This window comes from Carcharhinus amblyrhynchos, chromosome 8, assembly GCF_965287045.1.
Source record: "Carcharhinus amblyrhynchos chromosome 8, sCarAmb.v2.hapA, whole genome shotgun sequence".
Classification (NCBI taxonomy): domain Eukaryota; kingdom Metazoa; phylum Chordata; class Chondrichthyes; order Carcharhiniformes; family Carcharhinidae; genus Carcharhinus; species Carcharhinus amblyrhynchos.
In genome coordinates, this window is record NC_137331.1 from 2,262,754 (window position 1) to 2,284,626 (window position 21,873).

Consider the following 21,873-nt stretch of genomic DNA (forward strand, 5'->3'; position numbering starts at 1 on the left):
ATTAAGGGGGGGTAGTTATAGGACGGATGTCAGGGGTAGGTTCTTTACCCAGAGGGTGGTGAGGGATTGGAATGCCCTGCCTGCTGCGGTCGTAAATGCGCCGAGTTTGGGGGCGTTTAAGAGATCCGTGGATAGGTTTATGGACGAAAAGGGATCGGTTTAGGTTAGTGGGTCATTGTTTTTTTTTAACTGGTCGGCGCAACATCGTGGGCCGAAGGGCCTGTTCTGCGCTGTAATGTTCGATGTTCTATTCCCGATGAGTTTAAAGCCAGAAACGAGACAGCGGCCGGATTTGAATCTATTTTGGTCTGGATTACTCCCGACAAAAACACTGAATGGATTAATTATATTTATTATAATCAACAAAGGTTTATTAATTATACAAATGACGCCCTTGCAGCATTGGGTGAACAACTGGACGCGACCAGCAAAATGGCCTGGCAAAATCGACAGGCATCAGAGTGGCTTCTGGCAGAAAAAGGAGGAGTGTGTGTCACGTTTGGGGACCGGTGCTGCACATTCATCCCGAATAACACTCACTCAGAGGGATCATTCACCCAGGCCGTGACTAAGTTGAAAAATCTCGGGAGGGAGGTGAAGGAGAATGCTGGGTTCGGGCACAAAGTGTGGAGTTGGCTGGACGGTATGTTAGGAAGATAGGGGGTTTGGTTCGTTAAAGCTGGAGTCGTAGTGGTCACGACAATAATCATCCTGGGATTAATATTTTGCTGTTTTTTTTACCTGTCCTGAGATCCCTCCTTGCCAGACTGGCAGTGCGACAGACGGTGACACGAGTAACAAGCGACCCGCTTTCAGGAGAAGAAACAAAGGAACGGGGAGACGTTGACCTGCCCCCGCTGGATGAATCCACAATGACCCTGATCGAAACTGAAACTTGTCATTCTGTGAAATAGCAATATTAAGCGGAAGATCGCCTTATGCCGACAGTAACACCTCGCTGATGCCTACTGAGGCCGGGAAACTTAGTTCGTGCACAGTGATCGGTCTTTTTCCCTTCCCGAGACAAGAGTGGGAAGGTTTTTGCCTGATAACTGTTAGCGGCAGGTAATCTGGGGGAGCGACCTCAAAATCAGGACTTTGATAGACAGGCCACGATAAAGTTAGAATAGGGACGTTGATCCCTGACCAAAATAATTGGCTCCCCCACATTACTTGTAAATATGATAGAAATGTGTGTATGTGAAAAGGATTAAAACAAAGTGACTACCTGAGTTAGTGTTTTGGGGAACTGAGATGAGACTAGAAGATAGTTTCAAAGAGGGGACGTGTAAAAGAATTGTATCCGAAACTCGTATTAGAATGTGTGTGAAGAAGTAGATTCAAGATGGGAGATGGGATGAGACCAGTGTGATTAATCGGCTCAATGTGTGTTCCTTAATGTAATTAAGATAGTAGTCAGACCAGCGTGACTAGATGAAGTGTAACTAATATCATCGATGCACGTGACCCAACGTAGTTAGTACAGTAGTCATTCGTTAATGAATGTAAACGGTGGCCGCTCGGGAGAAGGATGGACGCTGCCCAGTGGTCCGACTCGATATGTGACAGTAGCAAAAAGAGAGAATAAAGTAAGCGTGTTTTTCTTCACTGTTCGGCCTGAGTTAGCTGAACCGCGATTATTACCTGAGCAGAATTGTCTCGATAAGGGCAAGGGCCGTAACTACCGTGGTTTTGAGAAGCAAAGAGATGTAACAATGAATGACCGATCTCAAGCGAGATAGATAAAGGGTCGACCCAGAAACGACGGTGGCTAAAGAAGGTTGAATCTTGAAAGTAAGATAAGAATCTTGAGATACGGAGCGGTAAGGTGCATAAAAAGACGGTAAGCGGACGGTTCGTCGGATCGTTCCGGACGTCCCGGCTTTATTGTCTTGCGCTGGAAAATAAAGTCTACCGCTTGGAGGATTAAGACTCGGACTCTCTGTTCCGATCGGCTAAAATCGGTCGTTGTCCTGGGGAACCACGACACTTTCTCAGCGGTCAGCTCGCCCTCCCTCTCTCGCGCACAAAGGCGCTTGGCAATCCTCTGGAACTAAAGCAACGTTGTTCTTTTACCCTCTCGTAGATCTACCGCACTGTAGAAGGAAATGGAAACTCCTACAAGGGCTCACTCAGCGACTGTAGCCAAGTGAGCGACCGAGCTTTGCGCACTGGGATAGTGACAGAGTTGTGCCGAGGCTCTGCTGATTTAATTGATCAGAGCCAGTGTAAATACTCGGACAGACAATCTTTGGCAACTGAGAATCCGGTCAGTCTTCCCGATCGGTCTCCGGAAGAAAGTAATTCGAGATCGGGGTCAGAGAAAGACACCGTTCCTCGCCTCTCTGCTCGACGTTATAAAATTGACGGGACCGTCCTGCTTTCCGTGTGTAAAGATTACTGATAGACCTGTACCTGAAAGCTGCAACTCCATGTGACTGTTTGTCAGAGTGGCATTTACTCTGCTCGTGGAAGTGTTGTAACTCGTAATGGTCAACGTCATGGGCTGTTTCTTTCCTTTGTAGTTGTATGACCCCTTCCAAATATAATATGGGGCAAAAACATCATCTGGAACTGAAAAATAGAAGCGCGTTAGTGATGAATCTGACAAGTGCGTTTGAACAAATTACAAAGATGAAAAACGTGAGTTGAAATTGAACTCGGACTTGGATAGAAAACAAACAGAATCACTGTTACTGAATCTGAGATTCAGTTTTATCGAAGCCGATGGAACTGAACGTCGGACGGTGTGCTCTCCGCGTCGCTCGTGCGATACTACCCCTCTGGATTCCCAGCCACGTTTAAACCCCTGTCGTCATTACCTGTATTTCATCGTGAAGTACACTGTCGACAAACGTGCAAAAATGACTTAGTTTCTACATACGCTTTCTTTGCTGCTGTTATCTCCTGTAATTATCGTAGCTAGGAATATTAATGATACTGAGTGACACGTCCTTCTCGCTTTTTAAACCCACTAAGTGCTGCCAGGACAGTGCTCGTGGAATTCAGAACTCCCTGGACTGAGTTTCAATTTTGTGCCTTCAGAAAAGAAACAATGAAGTGCTTCGAGACACGGGATCTGTAATTTGGCATCTCAAAAAACATGAAAATTTGGTATTAAATTGTACACAATGTGTTGCATACTAAGATTTCTTGGGATTGGGTTGAGACTGAGCGACTTCATATTGTAAGATTCTTCGAGGTAGCCAAATAAATGCTGTGGCTGCGGACATCTGATGGGTCCCAACTGTGTCATTGTCTTTATAGCTCATGTAGAGCGTTCCCCCTTCCGGTCCTACTCTGACTCCCTCCCGTAATTCCTTTATCAGTACAGCGACAACTATTTCCGTGTCGCTTTGTGCTCTCCTCTGGACCTGAAAAAAATTATCAATTTTGCTTCCGATTTCCACCCCTCTGCCACCTTCACGTGGTCCACGTCTGACACTTCCCTTCCTTGAACTCTGTCTCCGTTTCTGGAGATAAACTGCCCACGAGTATTCATTACAAGCCCACCGACTCCCACGACTACCCTGACTGCAGCTCTTCGCGTACCACGTCCTGTAAGGACTCCTTCCCGTTCTCTCACGTCTTTCGCCTCGACGTCGCTTGTTCTGACGACGGCATTTGAAAATAGCGCCGCGGATGAGTTTCCCTTCCTCCTCGGTTGTGGTTTTCACCCACTGTACTCGACAGGGCTTTCGTAACCCGTCCCTGGGACCACTGCTCTTACCCCCTCCCTTCCCTCCCGGAATCAGGATAGGGTCCTCCTTATCCTCGACTTTCACACCGCCTGTCTCCACGTTCCAAGGATTGTCCTCTGCCGTTTCCACCGATTCCAGCACGACGCCACTGCTCGACGCGTCGTCCCCTCGCCTCCGCTGCCCTCCCCGCTTCCCATTAGCGTTCCAGAGGAACCGTTCTCTCCGAGACGCCCTGGTCCGCTCCTCCGTCACGCCCAACGCCTCGCTCCTTGCTCGCGGCACCTTCCCGTGCGATAGTAGAAGGTGCGGCACCTGGCCCTCCCTATCACTGTCCCAGGTCCTCGACACCCCTTTCAGGTGAAGCAGCGCCTCCTTCGATCTGGTCTGTTTCGTTCGCTGCTCCCCTTGTCGTTTACTCTACGGACAGGCCGAACGCAGACTGGGTGATCGCTTTGCTGAACGTCTGCGGTCTTCCTGCAAACGGGACCCAGCTGTCGGTCGCCGTTTCAACGCGCCGCCCTGCTTTCCTGTCCGTATGTCCGTCCTTGGCCTTTCGCGAGGTCCTAGCGAACCCCGACACAGATCGGACGAACGGCACGTCGTCTTCCGATTGGGCTTTTTACAGCCTTCTGGACCGAAAACTGAGTTTGACGACTTCAAAGCGTGAAATGTCTCCTCCACCTTCACCCTGTTTCCTGTTATTTTATCTCATTTCATTTCATGGCAGTCATCCAGTTTATCATCCTTCTTTCACTCTTCAATTTTTCCACTTCTCCATTCCAGCTCTCCTTCTTGCCCCCTCACTTCAGGGCTATTGCCATCATCTCCAGGCGTTCCCTTAACCCTCTGTATCTTTGTCTTACCGTTCACGCACTCTGATCGCTTCACGGACACTTTTTGCACTTTCTCAGCCCTCCGTTTACTCATAAACAGTCATTTTGTCCCGTTCCACACCCAACAAACCCAAAAATTTGTAACGTCCGCGCGAGTAGGTAACTAAATCAGTCAAAGTTTCGCTAAAATTGACCTACCGTTCAGTTTGGGGCTTGGTGTTCCAATGGAAGGCCTGTTGCTCTTCTCTGATCTCTTTGAGCCAGCTGTGAAAATCAAAAGTGAGAAAGTTCTCAAACAGAATATCGACATTTTTTTTGGAAGTACGTGCCAGTAATTTCTGTGCGACTTCCCCAGTTCGATCACCTGATCTGTGGTGAAAGCTCAGCAGAAACGCTGGGGAAACGGAGCAGATGGCAGTTTCTCCAGTGTTTCTACCTACGTAATGGTAAAATAAACTGAGGAACGGCTGGAGAAATTCTGTCAAATTCTAAAATACGACATGTCAACGAGCTAAAAATTGGCCCAGTTTTTAGCCTGTGATTACGTTGCACAACAGAAAACTTCAAAAGCGCTCAAATCGACTCTCCACGTTTGCCTGCCGTTATTGGATTTCCTGTCGGTGGCCTGTAGCGGTCGTTGGTTACTCACTTTGGGCGATGCCTGGGAAACCCAGCGTAACTATTTCAATAAACCTGAATCCAAAGTGTTGGCTGTGTTAAAAGCTCTTCTTTTGTGTGAGAAAAATGTGACAGTGTGTTTCTTTTTTATGTTTGAGGACAATTCTCTTTAAAGTTTAGCTTTTTTCCACAAGCAGTCAGTTTGGCTGGAAGGAAGACAGCTCAGGGTAATTACTCGTTTCGACCTTGCAGATGGTTTTGTAGAGTTACGGACTTTGGTTTTTATGCAGGTTTCCCTGCAATGTCACATTAGAGTGATCGACAGGAGGATGTGATGTTGCGGTTTCTTTGCTGCCCTGCGCAGCAGTAAGAAACAGGTTTTTTGCATAAAGGAGTTAGAGTTTGGCTGTTTTGGTTCAAGTTAGGAAAGCATTGTGAGCTTCTGAAAGCTCTATACCTTCCCGAAAACTCCAAGTCTGCGTAGACTCGCAATAACGAGTATATTTGTGATTGTGGGTTGTTATAATTCAGGTCAGGAACTCCAAAGTGTTTTGTGCGGTCTGCCTGGATCGTAAGCTCCAGGGAGAGACTTTTGGCAAGCTAACCACCAACAGCAAATTGTTCCCTCCAGGAAAGCAAGAAGCCTTGCTTTCAGCTAACCAGCAGAATCTCCAACACCAGGGAGAGAGAAAAAACACTTCTTTTCAGCTTAACGTCCCTTCTGTACTAAACTGCTGCCACACAAACAGAAAATGAAACCTTAAATTCACCACAAAGGGGGGAAAAAAACTGTCCAGAACACGTGACCTGCCGACCGGTCTTCCTGCGAGCGATGCAGGGGAATAAAACAATCCCAGTAAGTACCCGAGGCCAACGGTAAAAATAAACAAAACTCCACTTAGGTTGTGATAAAATGACTTCTAGCAGCCGGCCCGGCAACAATGAAACCAAGACTGCTCATAACTGCAGAGAACGTGATATTGAAAAAAAAAATCTCTTAAACGGACGCTAACGTCACAGGATTTTAAGTCTGCAACGAAAATGTTACTGATGCGGAAACGGAAACGTCGATGAGATAGAAATTAGAGTTATTTCTTTTCATGTTTAAAGATTTTCGGTTGTTAAGAGTTAAGCTGCTTCATTTTGTTCCAACTGTGCTGAAACTGTCTTACGAATAAAGCTTGTTTTGATAAAATGATCCTTAATCGGTCAGTGGAATTACTTCTGGAACCAAGCAATTATTGCTCATATTTACGTCAATTACAGAAAAATTTTGGGGTCTGGTCTGTTTTCGTGAGAAACCTTAGGGTTCTGGTCCAGGGCGCTAACGTTTACAACGGGTGAAATCCTGTCCCTGTCCTGACACTCGTGTTAAATCGAGATCTTCCAGTTTAAAAATAAATTGTAAAAAAGTGACTGTCAAAATCATTTTAACATCATAATGCTTATTTATTCAGAATCATAGACTCTGACAGCATTTAAAGAGGACAGTTTGCCTCGTGCCTATGCCACCCCTTTGAAAGGGCTGTCTAATTTAATCCCAATATTACTTTTCCCCCACCGTTACGCTTAAAATCTCTTTCAAAATTAAGTTCGATTGCCTTTTAAAAGCTCGGATGGAATCTTGTTCCATCGTCCTTTCCGTTAGTCTTTCCAAAATCCGCATGAGAAAATTATGCCTCGTTTCTCTTTCGTCACTTGAGAATTGTTTCAAATCTGTGACCTCCGCTTATCAACTCACGAGGGAACGGTTCCGCTCCGTTTGCTCTGTTGAAGCCGTCTCAGCTTGGAGGACCTCAATTGACTCGCGCTGCTCAATGGAGAAGAATTCTAGCTTCTTCAATCTCCCTGCATTACTGAAGTCCCTTAAGCTCTGATACCATTCGGAAAACCTGTTTAGATTTTATGTGCGTTTCGTGTTGTCCTTCTCAAACTGCACGACTTTCCGCTTCAGATAACGATAGAATTCCTACAATGCAGGAGGAGGCCATTTGGGCCACTGAGCCTGCACCAATAACTATTTCACCCAGACCGAGCCCGATAAACCCAGCCTGCAGGTGCAGCGGGTGATCAGGAAGGCGAATGGGATGCTGGCCTTTATAGCGAGGGGGATCGAATATAAAAGTAGGGAGGTCTTGCTGCGGCTGTATAGGGCATTGGTGAGGCCGCAGCTGGAGTACTGTGCGCAGTTTTGGTCGCCGCACTTACGCGAGGATATTTTGGCCTTGGAGGGGGTGCAGAAGAGTTTTACTAGGCTGATGCCGGAGTTGTGGGGGTTGAGCTCTGAGGAGAGGCTGAATAAACTAGGCTTGTGCTCGTTAGAGTTTAGAAGAATGAGGGGAGATCTCATTGAGACGTGTAAGATGATGAACGGGATGGATAGGATAGAGGTGGAGAGACTCTTCCCGCTCAGAAAGGACAGTAGGACTAGGGGGACACAGCCTCAAGATAAGGGGGGGTGGTTTAGAACGGAGTTGAGGAGGAACTTGTTCGCTCAAAGGGTGGTGAATCTCTGGAATTCTCTGCCTGTTGAAGTGGTGGAGGCTGCCTCGCTAAATATATTTAAGACGCGGGTTGATGGGTTCTTGATAAGAGAGGGGATTAAGGGTTATGGGGAGAGGGCGGGAAAGTGGAACTGAGCAGCGACAGATCAGCCATGATCTTATTGAAAGGCGGGGCAGGCTCGAAGGGCTAGATGGCCTACTCCTCCTCCTATTTCTTACGTTCTTATGTTTACTCTGCTAGCCCCTCTGACGCAAAAGAGCGAATTTAGCACGGCCGTTCGTTCTTACCCAGACATCTTTGGAGTACGGCAGGAAACCAGAACACCCGGAGGAAACTCGTGCAGAGATGGGGAGAACGTGCAGTGATCCAGGGCTGGAACCGAACCCGGGTCCCTGCAGCCCTGAGGCAGCAGTGCTGACTTATCAGTGTGAAATTTCATTTTCCACCTGTCTTTCCGTTCTGGTTATGCTTCCTATTAATTACATTGCCAATTCCGTTTCATCTGAAGATTTCCTGTATCCAAATGCAAGTCATTTATGCCTAACAAGAAAATCTACAATCTTCAAGAAGGACAAAGTGGGGTCCTTCATATCGAGTCAGGAAAAAAATGCTCACTGTCACTCTCTGACTACTATCCCTGAGCCATGTGTCTATCCTAGTCACCGTCAACGATTCAATGGCGTGCTTTTATTTTCTCAATATGAGTGTTATGTGGTGCTTTACCCTCGTCATAACTTTGATCGATCCTAAATTACTTGACCAAAGATTTGTCCCTGCATTAAAAGATCCTCAAGAATAATAACTAAATTTGTGTTTTTTCAGTCTGAAGATACTTTAATGCTTCATCGGCATGTCAACTAGACGGATTTCTGTTTTATATTTTTGTGACTTTGCGATGTGAAAAATTGTCTTTGGGTAGTAATATTTCTGCCAGTGAACCAATAGCTTATATAGCAGGGGTGAGTATTAGTTTTACCTTATTATTACATTATTCACAAGGATGCATTTAGATCGTAAGTAGACCAAACTTGGACTGTCGCTCGGCGTACGATGGCTTTTTAATAATGCGGTAAGCTGACAGAAGGAACCTTACAATGAAGCTGAAATGGCCATTCGCAAAGTGTGACTGACGTCTGCCAGACTGAGTTGCAGTAATCTCCTCCAGCTTCTCAGACAGCTGTTAATGGATCGCTTTCAACAAAAGCGTTCGGCTTTTGGCGCTCAAGTGATTACTGACAGTGATAGGGCCGAAGTGACGGCTCGTGAAGAAACGTCTTACCGTGACAGATCGGTGATTTCCCTGTCCACGTTCCGTCAGACCTGCACGCTCTGTGTTCCGATCCTCCAGCTAAGAAGAATCCGGGCTGGCAGGTGTATAACAACACGTAACCCAGTGAAGGAAGATCCATCCCGACTACGTTGGTGTGAGCGGGTGTCTCCGGCTGTTTGCAGTTGTGCGCTGCGGTCGGAGCCGATGTGTATTGATAGGGTGAAAAGAGCAAGACTGAACGTTAGAAAAACAGTCGGTGACATCTTTTTCCAAGTCATCTTTTCTTTCTGGTGTGGCACGGTGGAATTTGAACAGTTTCAAAGTGAACAAAGCTGGCCGCGACAATATTTTTGTTAATTATCACTCAGTGGCGTAAACCTGAACCAGGGTGGGTTAATCTATACGATTAATCTATTATCAGAAAATCAAACAACGTTAGCAAGAAAACAGAAATAGAAGATGCTGAAAACACGCAAGAGATCAGACAGCAACAATAAAAATAAAGTGAGCGGGTCAATGTTTCTCAGAGGGGGAGGTGTGTTACAGATCAACAGCATTTAAAAACGAACCGAGCAAGATAAAGGCAAAAGTGGAAGACGACAGTCTTTCGCCCCAATTTTTCTTGTACCTTGGAAGAGAATATTCGTATTTGCTGCTCATACTTCTGTCTCTATACTGGGAAGACTAAATGCGTTTTGGCTGTTGGCTTTGCCGAATACCTCGGTTGAGTCTGCACTGACCATCTGAATTCTCGAACCCGACCCCGCTCTGACCTCACTTTCTCTCGACCGGTTTGCGGCCTGCTGGTCTTAATATTGAGCTAAATGACTTGAAATCCGAACCGACGTTCCCATTTTCTTTTTGATATCAGGTGCTGGGAATAGAGCCATTGAAAAGTGTGGCACTGTGGGCTGGTGCTCGGGGTTTGAAAATCGCCTGTTAGCACGCAGCTGATGAGGTGATCCACATTCTGGGGACTACTTGCCTTTCTTCCATTACAGTCCGAGCCACAGCGGCTATTACCGCTTTGCCAGACTTTTGTCGCTTCCCTCTTCTATTCCAGCCCATCTTCTGTTTCTCAACTTGTCCCATGAACTCTCTGTTTCACCTTGCACTGTTATTCCAGAGGCACGGCAAACTAACATGAGGTTGGATGCTGATCTTGAAAAGTTCACAAACTGGTCTGTGTCGATGACTGCCCAGTATTTTACATAATAAAGAAAAGAATTACATTCCTAAAGCACCTTTTATCACCTCGAGGTGTACCAAACTTTCTAAACAACTGAGCCGTTTGGAAATATTGTCACCGTTGTAATGTGGAAAGATCAGCAGCCGTTGCGATTTCCACGAGGGCTTTGTGATAATGAACAGATAATTTGTCCGAGTGATATAAATTGGCTAGGACGTGGGGGATACCTCTCCGGTTCTGTTTCAAAATCATGTGTTGGCATCTGTTATGTCCACCCAAGACAGCCTGAGTGAAACAACTCATCCACAAAACAGCATTTCTGACATTGCATCGTTTGCTCATTGCTACACTAGGGAGTCGGCCCTGCTTTCTGCACTTGCGTCTCGGATTAGGACTCAAACCCATAACGTTCTGGCTCGGACGGGAGATACTGACTTAATCACACTCGTACCTCTGTGCCGTTAGGCTTGACTGCGGAATGCTCATTCGTTCCTTCAGAGTGTTTCAAATGAAATTGTTGGAATCCACTTTCCCAATCAGGAGGCAGGTCAGGCAACAGAGACCACTGTTAAATTTCATGACTGAGCCTTGTACTTGAGACTGCGCTACTTAATCATCTCAAAACCTCATCTTTGTCAGCTTGCAGAGGATTAATCAAACACTTTGGGGGTAATATTAGTCACCGCAACGAGTGAGGGAGATGAGACTGGATGAAATAAACTTTCTCATCACTTCTCTTGTTCAACTGAATAGAAAGCGGGAAAGTGGAACCGAGCCACTTCAGATCAGCCATGATCTTACTGAATGGCGGGGCAGGCTCGAAGGGCTAGATGGCCTCCTCCTGCTCCTATTTCTTATGTTCTTATTATGTTCTTACGAACTTGTACTGATGGTTTGTGAATGATATGCTGTGCGTTTTTAAATCTTAACCGAATGAAATCGCTTTGTGACGATCTGTGATAAATCTGATCAGAAGCTGCCGCGCGTGCCCGCTTTGTTAGAAAATATTTTCTTGTTAACGCGTCTGGATTAATGTACGTACGTATACATTCTGGTTGAATTCCACTCCAGGTGAGGTCAGGAAGGCAAATCCGAGTGGTGGATCCTTGCAGTAAATGGCCCTTCTTGCAATGGAATTGCACTACGCTTCCCACCTGCAAAAAAGTAGAGGAACAGGTGAACAACCGAAACCAGACGTTACCGATATTAGTTCATTATTCACCCTTTAGGTGAATACTCTGCAACGTTTAACAATGTACTAAGTTGTTCTACACTTTCTGGATATTGTCTCTGGTAAGGCTGTAAGAATTAATGTAATAAGGTTTTAAACATTCCTGGCTGAAATAAAATAACTTCTGAGAGCAGGAAAAATAAACTCGTTTCCTATTAAGATGATGAGTAACAAGCTTGCATCCGATTTCTGTGTGCTTTACAAAGATATTGTTGCAATCCCAATTCGACACACTTGTTGGACTTTTTTATTGCAGTTTCCACCCTGATAATAGAAACTCCAGAGATGGTTAAGCGCACATTTAAATGTGATTTGGAACAGAAAACTTGCACTGAAGGTACTGATACTCTAGTACAAAATTAATTCCAATACAATCATTTTTTTTGTCAATTTTTAAGTTATCTGACGACTACACTTCACTCTGCCACTGTAAGGTAACGTGATTTACTTCACTTCTGAAAATGGCAACAAAACAGTACAGGTGGCATGGTGACTCAATGGTTAGCACCACTGCCTCATAACACCAGGGATCTGGGTTCAAATCTGGCCTTGGGTGACTGTTTGAGTGCAGTTTGCACATTGTCCCCATGTCTGCGTGAGTTTCCTCTGGGTGCTGTTTTTTTGTCCCCACTCCAAAAGTGTGCGATTAGCCACGCTGAATTGATTACGTCGATGAGCCATGTTAAATCGCTCCTTTGTGCTCGGGGGATTAGCGAGGTGAATGTGTGCAGTTACGGGGATGGGGCCTGCGTGGTATTGTTGGCGTCGCAGGCTTGATGGGTTGAATGGCCTCCTTCGACACTGTCGGGAATTCACGATTCTACAAACAGTTTAAATGATTTAAAAATTATTCTGTAAAAGGGATTGAAGCCAATTCGCAATAAGCTAACCTGTCTGAGAACTGGAATGGGCGAAGAAACGCTACGGTTGCTAAAATATTGGAAGATGAGTCCAAGGGCCGAGTGTCCAAGCAAAATTACTGGTCGGTACTTCGAGAGAGTGGGGTGGGCATTGTTGGGGGAGGGAGGAGGTTGGAAAGAACAGTTTTTCATTGTACTGCTCGGGCCTTGGAATCTTTACTGTGTATAAGGTGCTAAACTAATACAAATGCTGTTGTTTCCTGCAGATTCACCAGAAAATAACAAAAAAAAGATTGAAGGTAGTAAAACCAAACAACTGAAGCAAAAATAAAATTGTGCACAACATCGTATAAAGCAAGACGATTCTCTTGACGGTAAGTATTGGAGCTACTATTTTGTGTGATGGAATGTTATTCGATGTAACGTAAAAATTATTTTATTTCTGATCTCAGTAATTCCTTTCAACTGGTACATTACGTTAAGTGACCGTTTAAGCAACTTTACCAGAATGTCTTTTGAGTTCCAGTTTTACCAGTGGTGGGTGTTGAGATAGGTACTCTCACGTTGGACTGTTGGAGGATAACCTTTCCTCTTAGTATCCACCACAGAAATGTCTTCCTGCTATTTCTAGCAAGACGACCAAACTCCACAAAGAGACAGAGTCCTTTGTGTGTCAGCATGTTCTCTCACTGAGTTTCACCCTCTCTTTTTCTGTTGGTGTAGGTCAGGACAGGGGGGGAATGGGGAGGAACCGTATCACCAATTCATAAACTTCAAATAAACGGTGGCTACGACTGAAAATACAAATGCCTGTCAAGAGAAACATAGAATCGTACGACACAAGAGGGCATTCGACCCATCGTGCCTGTGCCATCTCTTTCGAGGAATTATCCGATTTGTCCCAGCCCCCTGCTTTTTCCCCACTGCACTGCAAACGTTCCCTTTAGCCTATTCTTCTTTGAAAGTTACTTGTAAATTTGCTTCCAACGTTCTTATACACAGGGGTTTCCAGATTATATCGACTCACTGCATGTTTAAAAAAAACAGTTCTGATTTGTTTGCCGACTGACGTTACTCCGTATTATCCGGTTACTGACCCACTTGCCAGTGGAAACAGGTTCTCCCAGTGTACTGTGTCAAATCCTCTCAATTACAAATATGGGATATTATGCGTCAAACAAAGGCCATCGACTAGAGCGCTGCTGATTTTATAGTTTGAACTGTTTAAAACTCGCGAAGACTGTCCGAGAAACAACTCAGATTATTTCCTCGCCGTTACAGGTATTTCAGGTAGCAATTGTTCACTTGATTATTTTCACTTGTTAATCTAATCCCTGCCGCCTGCCTCTGCAGCAGTTTTCCGAGTCTCCTTGCTACCGTCCTGAATGAGTTTGAGATGAAGAGAATGAGAGTGAAGTTTGAATCTGTCATTTAATCGTTCGTACGAATAACAAAAATACCAAAATTACTGAAATTCTGGTTGCCAGGAATAGCTTGCCTCCAACTACTTCCAGTTTGAATTTTGATGTCACCACGTTTGACAAAAAAACGGTGAAGAAACCAAGAACGTTAAGATTTTATATGCAAAATGAGAACTTGGTAACTGCATTTTGTAAAAGTTGATTTTAAATCGCTAATGCAAAGTCACGAACGATAGAAGATATCACTTGCGCACTTTCCTATTCTTTCTCACCCTAAACCTGTCATATCAATGCAATAAATCACATAATCTTTCATTCCACTGAGGAAAAAAATCAGATGAACAAGATTTGCATTTCGATTATGAAGGACGCAACGAATACAGGAGAAGGATGACAGCGGAGCCCTTTTGACTTCCTTCTTTTCCATGTGCAGAAACTAAATGCTGCAGTTTTTACTGAAAAACAAGGCCAAACAGCCAGTTTGTTCAAGGGTTTTGATCTGAGGATTTCTTAAAATGTTCCTTGTTTGCTGTCTTGTTTTTTCAATGCCTGACATACACGAGGTTGCGAGTTTACGACAATCGTGAGCCACTGGTGTTTCTAACAATGTATACTGGGCACTTTGCGTGCTTTTCCTGTGATTTCGAACAACGATTTTAACCAATTTAAATGGTAAATCGGACCAATTCAGAATTCAATATTTCCCTTCAAAAAAAAAAGGAACAGCCCACGGTCCTGCACCCGATTGTTATCCTGTCGGAAAGTGTATCTATGGTCGGGGACGTGGGTTGAATGGCCTGCCCGCATTTACTGTCAGAGCTCACGTATGACTAATGTAATGGCACATGTAGAACCGTTTCCCATCGTCATCCAGTAATTGTATGGTTAGCGGGAAAAACAGTCAAAAAATCTATTTGCCGTGCTTCAGAAAAGGTTGTCAGGTCGCTCCCAGCAATTACTGGTTTCACTGCAGAGTTTGGTATCGCCGAGCCCCTCGCCATTTTTGTGGCGCCGAGTAGGTTTCTGAATGACTTGTGGATCGTGGCAACCCCCAGAGGACTTGGGAACTCCAGTCTGGATTCAGAAACTTTGTGAAAACTAAGTTCCAAAGGTCTTCCTCGTGCCCCTTTCACACCCCCTGCAAACTGACACACGTCAGCCACCCACCCCACGGTCACCCGTTACGCTACGTACCGGTTCGTAATGATGCCATGTGCGGAATTCCTGGGAGAACAAATTAAAAACACCCACTGACACTTCTTTTGAAAAGAAATTACTCTTCCTATAACCCTGAAAGGACATCGTGAAACTGTCAATAACAGAGGCTTCAAACACTTCGCGTGTCTTAACCTTGTACGAAAAAGCATTGAGACGCTGCCAAAGGACGTTACAGAAAAAACAACCTATTATAACCGCTTAAAGATGTCAATCGAGCGACAATAACCGTTCTCTCCAGTTGCTGAAACAGAACCCCTTGCTGACAAATCCTTTTTATGAGTCTGGGCTCTCAGCTAGGCCTGGATAAAGAGGATTGGTGTAAAAACTCTTGCATTAGATCTGGACCTCTAAATAGAGAAACCTGTTGAAAGATCGACTGTCTGCAAATATTGATTTTGATCGATACTGATTTTTCAAATTCAGGGAATGAAATGATTGAAATTAAAGGCTAATCGTACTTATTGTAAAAGGTAGTTTCGTCTCGTTCCTTGATTTTCCAGTAAAGGTTTTAAATCTTCTCCACAAAACCGATCTTCAAACTTGATGGACAGTGAAAGTTTCAAACTATTGCAATTCGTGGTTCTGCATTACATTAATTCTTGAGTGAAAATTGGCCCGAATGACCCTGTAGAAATTATTCTTTATGCATTTGAGTAGAATCTCTGTTCACAGCTTCTAAATTCAGCACTGCTATAAAATTGCAATGTACTGTAATAATATATGCCTACTTGAACATGGCGGCGGGCTGACTGCTGATCAGTTGAATTATTTCTTAGACTTGCTAACTCAGCCAAATCGAGACATTTGAGGCTTGCTAATTAATATAAGCTAATTAAAAAGGTTATTGTCCCTTTAAGTATTAATGATGAATGTAAAATATTATTTTTGAACTTGAAAGGACAATCGCTTGGTGTTGCACACTATTTTGTAATACTCTGACTTTTCTGCATGCAATCCAGATAAAGTATGTCCTTTTAACATAATTAATCCTTACATTTTTCATGCAAATCAAAGGGGTTCATTCAGAAGAGCAGCTAGACTAACTTGGACATTTGGTTGTTTCCACATTTCAGCAGCGTTATCAAATATAATGCAAATTTCAACACTTATTTCAGTAATAATATAACATATTTGGTATCTTATAAGAGTTTCAATTTTGTTTGATAGAGCAGGTGTGGAAAAGCAGGACCTTATTTTCATTTTGTTTTCATAAACGACTGACTTAGAAATAGATTATTAACCATTTGGAGTGGTAATTTGCTGTAATTTGCTTTTATCCTTTAACTCGTCCCACTTTCTTCGAATCGAAAGAATAACAATGGGTACCTGCATAGTTCCTAGCTGTGCTTGTCTTTTTATGGAGGGGGTACGTGGAACTTTGCTTGTTCCGGGCCTACCGGGGTCCCCTTCCACAGCTCCTTTACTGGTACGTCGATGACGATTTTGGTGTCGTTTCATGCTCTCCTCCAGACCTCGAAAAATTCATCAACTTCGCTTCCAGTTTCCACCTCTCCGTCGCCTTTATCTGATCCACCTCAGACACTTCCCTTCCCTTCCTTGGCCTTTGTCTCCATTTCCAGCAGTAGAGTATCTGTCACTATTCATTACGAGCCCACTGATTCCCACAGCTATCTGGACTACAGCTCTTCACACCCACGTCCTGTAAAGACTCTATCCCTTTCCCTCAGCTCCTTCGCCTCTGTTGCATTTTTTCCGATGTTGCCACTTTCCAAAGCGGTGTTTCTAATGTGTGCTCCTCAACTGTGGATTCCCGTCTACACTCGTCGACAGGGCCCCCGACAGCGTGCGGCTCATCTCCCGCGCCACGATCCTCACCCCCTCCGTTCCGCCCCAGAACAAGTATAGAATCTCCTTCGTTCTCACGCTTCACCCCAGTCTCCACGTGCAAAACATAATCCTCCACCGTTTTCATCAATTCCAGTGCGATACCACCACCAAACGCATCTTTCCTTCATTCCACAGAGACCGTTCCTTCTGGGATAACCTAGCCCGCTCCTCCACTGTACCCAGCACCTCTCCCGTCACTCACGGTACCTTCCCATGCAATCGCTGATCATCCAAGGTCCAAAACACACATTCCACGTTAAGTAGTATTTCACTTTCACCTCTTTAAATCCGGTGTATTGCATTCACTGCTCTATATTGGGTGATCGCTTTGTTGAGCGCCTTCGGTCTGTGTGCATTCAGGACCCTGACCTTCCGGCTGCTGCCATTTTAACACACGATCCTGCTCCCGTGCCCACACGTCTGTCCTCGGCTTACTGCAACGTTCCAGCGAAGCTCAATGCAAACAGCAGGAACGGCATCTCATCTTCCGGCTCGGCACTTTACAGCCTTCTGATCTCAGTGTCAAATTCAACGACTTCAGACGATGAGCTCCACCCCACCTCGACCCCTTTGTTTTCATCTCGTTGAATTTTTTACTGTTCTCCACCTTTTATTTCTTTATTGTCTTTCTTCCCCTCCCCCACTCTTTCCCCCTCCTTGATTCTCCCCTTTCCTCTCCCTTTGCTTCCCCTTTCCCCCTTTTTCTAAATTCTAACTCTCTCCCACCCGTTCCCCCTCTCCCCCCGCCGACACATTCATCTGTCACAGATTACCTTCTAATTGTGGTTTCTCTGCCGTTTGGCCATTCACAGCCTTTATTCCCCCCCGAGGACTGTCATTCGGAGCCTTTTGCCCTGGTTTCTGGGGCCGTGACTCATCTTTCGTTCCCTCACCCTGCAGTGTAAATACCTCCCACCGGAACAGTTACAACGCTGGCATCTACCCGACAATGTGGAAAATTGCCCACCCGTGTCCTGTACACAAAAATCAGGACAAATCCAACCCACCGATTCCCACCCAGTCCGCTACTGAGCACAGTAAAGTGATGGAAGGGCCCATCGACAGTGCTATCCAGCAGCACCTGCTGAGCAATAACCTGTTCAATGATACCCAGTTTGGGTTTCACCAGGGTCGTTTAGCTCCTGACCTCATTACAGCCTTGGTTCAAACGTGGACAAAAGATCTGAATTTCAGAGGTGAGGTGAGAGTGACTGCCCTTGACGTCAAGGCCACGTTCGACCGAGTGTGGCATCAACGGGCCTTAATGAAACTGGAATCGATGGTTATCGGGGGGCAAACGCTCCACTGGTCGGAGTCATACCCGGTACATAGAAAGATGGTTCTAGTTGTGGAGGGTCAGTCATCTCGGCTCCAGGACATCTCTGCAGGAGTTCCTCAAGATAGTGTCCCGGGCACAACAACCTTCAGCTGCTTCGTGAGGTCGAAAGTGGGGATGTTCTCTGATAATTACACAGTGTTCGGCACCGTCTGCGACTCCTCACGTACTGAAACGGTCCATATTCAAATGCTACAAAATCTGGACAAGATTCAGGGTTGAGCTGACAAGTGGCCAGTAACGTTTGTGCCACGCAAATGCCAGGCAATGACCATCACCCGTAAGAGATACTCTAACCGCTGCCCCTTGACATTCAATGGTGTAATTCCCCCACTGTCAACATCCTTGGGGTTATCGTTGACCAAAAACTCAACTGGACTCGCTACATAAACACAGTGACTACAAGAGCAGGTCAGAAGCTAGGAATACTGTGGCGAGTGACTCATTTTCTGACTCTCCAAAGCACAAATCGGGAGTGTGATGGAATACTCCCCACTTGTCTGGATGGATACAATTCCAACAATGCTCGAGAAGCTTGACATCCAGGGCAAAGCAGCCCGCTCGATTGGCACCACATCTACAAACATTCGATCCCTACATCACTGACGCTCAGTAGCAGCAGAGTGTACTATCTACAAGGTGCACTGCGTCAATTCAAAGATCCTTAGACAGCACCTTCCAAACCCACGATCGTTTCCGTCTCCAAGAACAAAGCCAGCTGACAGCTGGGAACACCACTCCCTGCAAGTTCCCCTCCAAGTCATTCACCATCCTGACTTGGAAATATATCACCGTTCTTTCATATTCGCTGGGTCAAAATGCTGGAATTCCCTCCCTAACGGTACTGTGGGACAACCCACAGAACATGGACTGCGACGATTCAACAAGGCAGCTCCGCACCTGCTCGAGGGCAACTCGGGATGGGCGATAAATACTGGCCTGCCAGCGACACCCCTGTCCCGTGAATGAATAAAAACAACTGTTTTACTTGGCGGGTGGTGGGAATCCGGAACTCACTGCCCGAAAGGGTGATAAAGGCGGAAACCCTCACGACATTTAACATGCGTTTCGACGAACGATCGAAATGGCACAGCCTGCACGGTTACGGACCAAGTGCTGGAAAATGGAATTAGAATAGCTTGATGTTTGATGGCTGGCACAGAATGGATGGGCTGAAGGGCCTCGTCTTCTTGTAAAACTCTATGACTTATGACTGTTGTATTTATATAGCATCTTCAGCATCGTACAACTAGGAAAGACACTTCACCACTGCATTATTAGACAGCACTTGATACCAGATAAAGAGTTGAAGGCAGATGTCCAAAAACTTCACCTAAAAGTGGATTTTAAGGATAATCTTAAAATCGTGTAAGGTGTCGGCAGAATTTGGCAGCTAAAACACTGACTGATTGTCAGGTGAAATTGGATAATGCTGGCCTGCCTGCTGGAACTCGTAGGCCAAGGTATCTTTTAATTTAAATTAAATCACCAGGTCCTTAAAAACAGTGTATTGAAATTTGATGCCATTTTGTCACCAGTTGTGGTCCTCGAGTAGATCCTGGTAGGAGAGTGGAATATGGGGATGGAAATGAAACAATCGGAAGGGGCCGTGCGACGGTCTTCCGGACTGTTCTGTTGCTCCCTCTCGGCTACGTGGTCCGATATAGATCTATTTTTTACAAAATGTAGGGGCGAATTTTACCGTTCTGTCTGCCGTGGGAATCGGAGCAGGCATGGGGCAGCCCTCGTGGTGAGCAAGGCTGGAAAATCCCACTCGCAATCTCCTTTTCACGGTCTCCAGTGAACCGATTAGAACAAAGAACGATACGGCACGAGGACAGGATCTCCGGCCCTCCAAACTTGCATCGATCGCGAGGCCTGCCAAAACTAAAACCGTGTCTATATCCTTCCGTTACCATCTTATTCATGTATTCTTCTAGATGCCCCTTAGATGCTGCTGTCGTTCCTGCTCCCACCACCTCCTTGGGCAGCGCATTGCAGACATTCACCAATCTCTCTGCAAAAATTTGCCTCGCGTATCTCCTCTAAACTTTTCCCCACACACCTTAAACCTGTGTTCCACTTGACTTCTCTACGTCGGAAAGAGCGCCTGACTACCCAGCATCTGACCTGATTAGTTAAACGACTTGGAGACTTGGATATTTCGAAAGCGGTAAGTTCTGGCACTGGCAGTGTTCCAGACAGGTCAGCTCTGGGAAGACACTCTGAAACTGGCATCAGACCTACATATGTAACAGGCTCAACAGATGCCAGTCTTGAATATTTTTATTTTACTATCTACCAGTATGAGGAGGAATGAACTTCGGGTGTAAAAGGTGAGTGTGTGTCCTCAACAGGCTTCAGTGCTCCTTTTGTGTATGTAAACCTGATATGGGTGTGAGCATCCTTGGACACCTTTGTGCTCCCTTCCAGTAATTCGAGGTGAGGCTAATCGCAACGTCCCCATTGTTTTTGTTGTTATGGTCTTAGGTGTGTCATCTCATTGAAATTTCTAATTCTCAGGTTACGTTATATTACACTGAGTCAATTATCGAATATCTGAAATAAATAGTCTTGAAGATGTCCTAGTTTTACGCTTGATATTTGTTCTGTTTCAAGGTGTTCTTGTAGTTGCTAAAGTTGAACACAGCTATTACCGTGATAGGATGCTATTATCTACATTGTTATCACTGGAGTGCAGTGACGATGTTGAATCGCAACAGTGCTGAAATCGATAGGCAGGATTTTACATCCTCGCTCATCCCAAAATCCCACCCGAGGTCAATGGACCTTCCTGCTGTCCGTCCCTTTTCCGCTCCAATTCCCACGGTGGGTGGGATGGGAGCGTTCCAGCCACTATGTTTGTAAAAAATATAGATGGCTGAAAATACCAGAGAAATACCACACTTAGGCTGCATTTATACTTTTAATAACAATATATGGAATTTGCTCTGTGTTACTCACCATAAAACCGAATGTATTATTTTGTGTTCCATGTAGGGGTGTTCCTGGGTTCTCACACGCCGTATGTGAAGGCTCTAAACAAAAGAAAATAATTATTTCAATTTCCGACTTCACTTTTCAAAGTCAAAATTTCAATTGCAAAGCCACAGATTTTGTCAGTTTCGCCCTTGCCAAGTGCACGACTTCTGTCCTTAAAGCAGTGACTCGTGATGGAATAATACAGATTTTCAGGCCGCAGAAATATCCTACAACTGAGAGGCTAAGCAGATCTGTACGGCTGCCACTGGTGCAGAGCTGAGTCTGATCTCAGATCTTCACGCAGCCTTATTCAGTTAGAGGGGAGTCCATTCCGCAGAGACTTTCAAAACTGGGAGGCCAAGGATGGCCCAAAATTGAGTCCTGGGTTTTCTGAACATTCCACACGTGTGATGATACTGCCTATAGGTGGCAATTTGTTTTGCCAACAGTATTCCAAATGGGAAGAGATGGGGCTGGGATTGGGGATAGGGCTGGGATTGGAGATCGGGCTGGGATTGGAGATAGGGCTGGGATTGGGGATAGAGCTGCAGAGTGGGGATAGAGCTGCAGAGTGGGGATAGAGCTGCAGAGTGGGGATAGAGCTGCAGAGTGGGGGTTCGCGGGGGAGGCATGATGTTGAGAGGTGTTGTGGTGCGTGGCTGGAGAGGGCTGTGGAAGCAAAGTATTAGTACTCCTCCTGGGTCCGCAGGAATACAAAATAAAATAAAAATCTGATCCTTTGTTGGAGGCCACCGAATTCTGAGCTAGACAGGCTGAGTGCCTGCTTTACTCATCGTAAGTATGTTTTCCCGAGAGAACGTTCACAAGTGTTGAGGCACCAAATAAAACATCAGTCAGAAT

The 21,873-nt window shown here is 45.4% G+C and overlaps 1 protein-coding gene across 1 annotated transcript in view; it reads right to left on the minus strand.

The window, feature by feature from the left end:
• csmd3b (CUB and Sushi multiple domains 3b) overlaps positions 1 to 21,873 on the minus strand; it is a 1,478,622-nt gene that overhangs the window by 26,832 nt on the left and 1,429,917 nt on the right. The window contains exons 60-64 of the mRNA XM_080194817.1: positions 20,995 to 21,068; positions 11,159 to 11,270; positions 8,937 to 9,116; positions 4,733 to 4,798; positions 2,416 to 2,574 (exon numbers count right to left, since the gene is read on the minus strand). Coding sequence (XP_080050943.1) covers positions 2,416 to 2,574; positions 4,733 to 4,798; positions 8,937 to 9,116; positions 11,159 to 11,270; positions 20,995 to 21,068 — 591 coding nt within the window. The remainder of the gene's footprint in view (positions 1 to 2,415; positions 2,575 to 4,732; positions 4,799 to 8,936; positions 9,117 to 11,158; positions 11,271 to 20,994; positions 21,069 to 21,873) is intronic.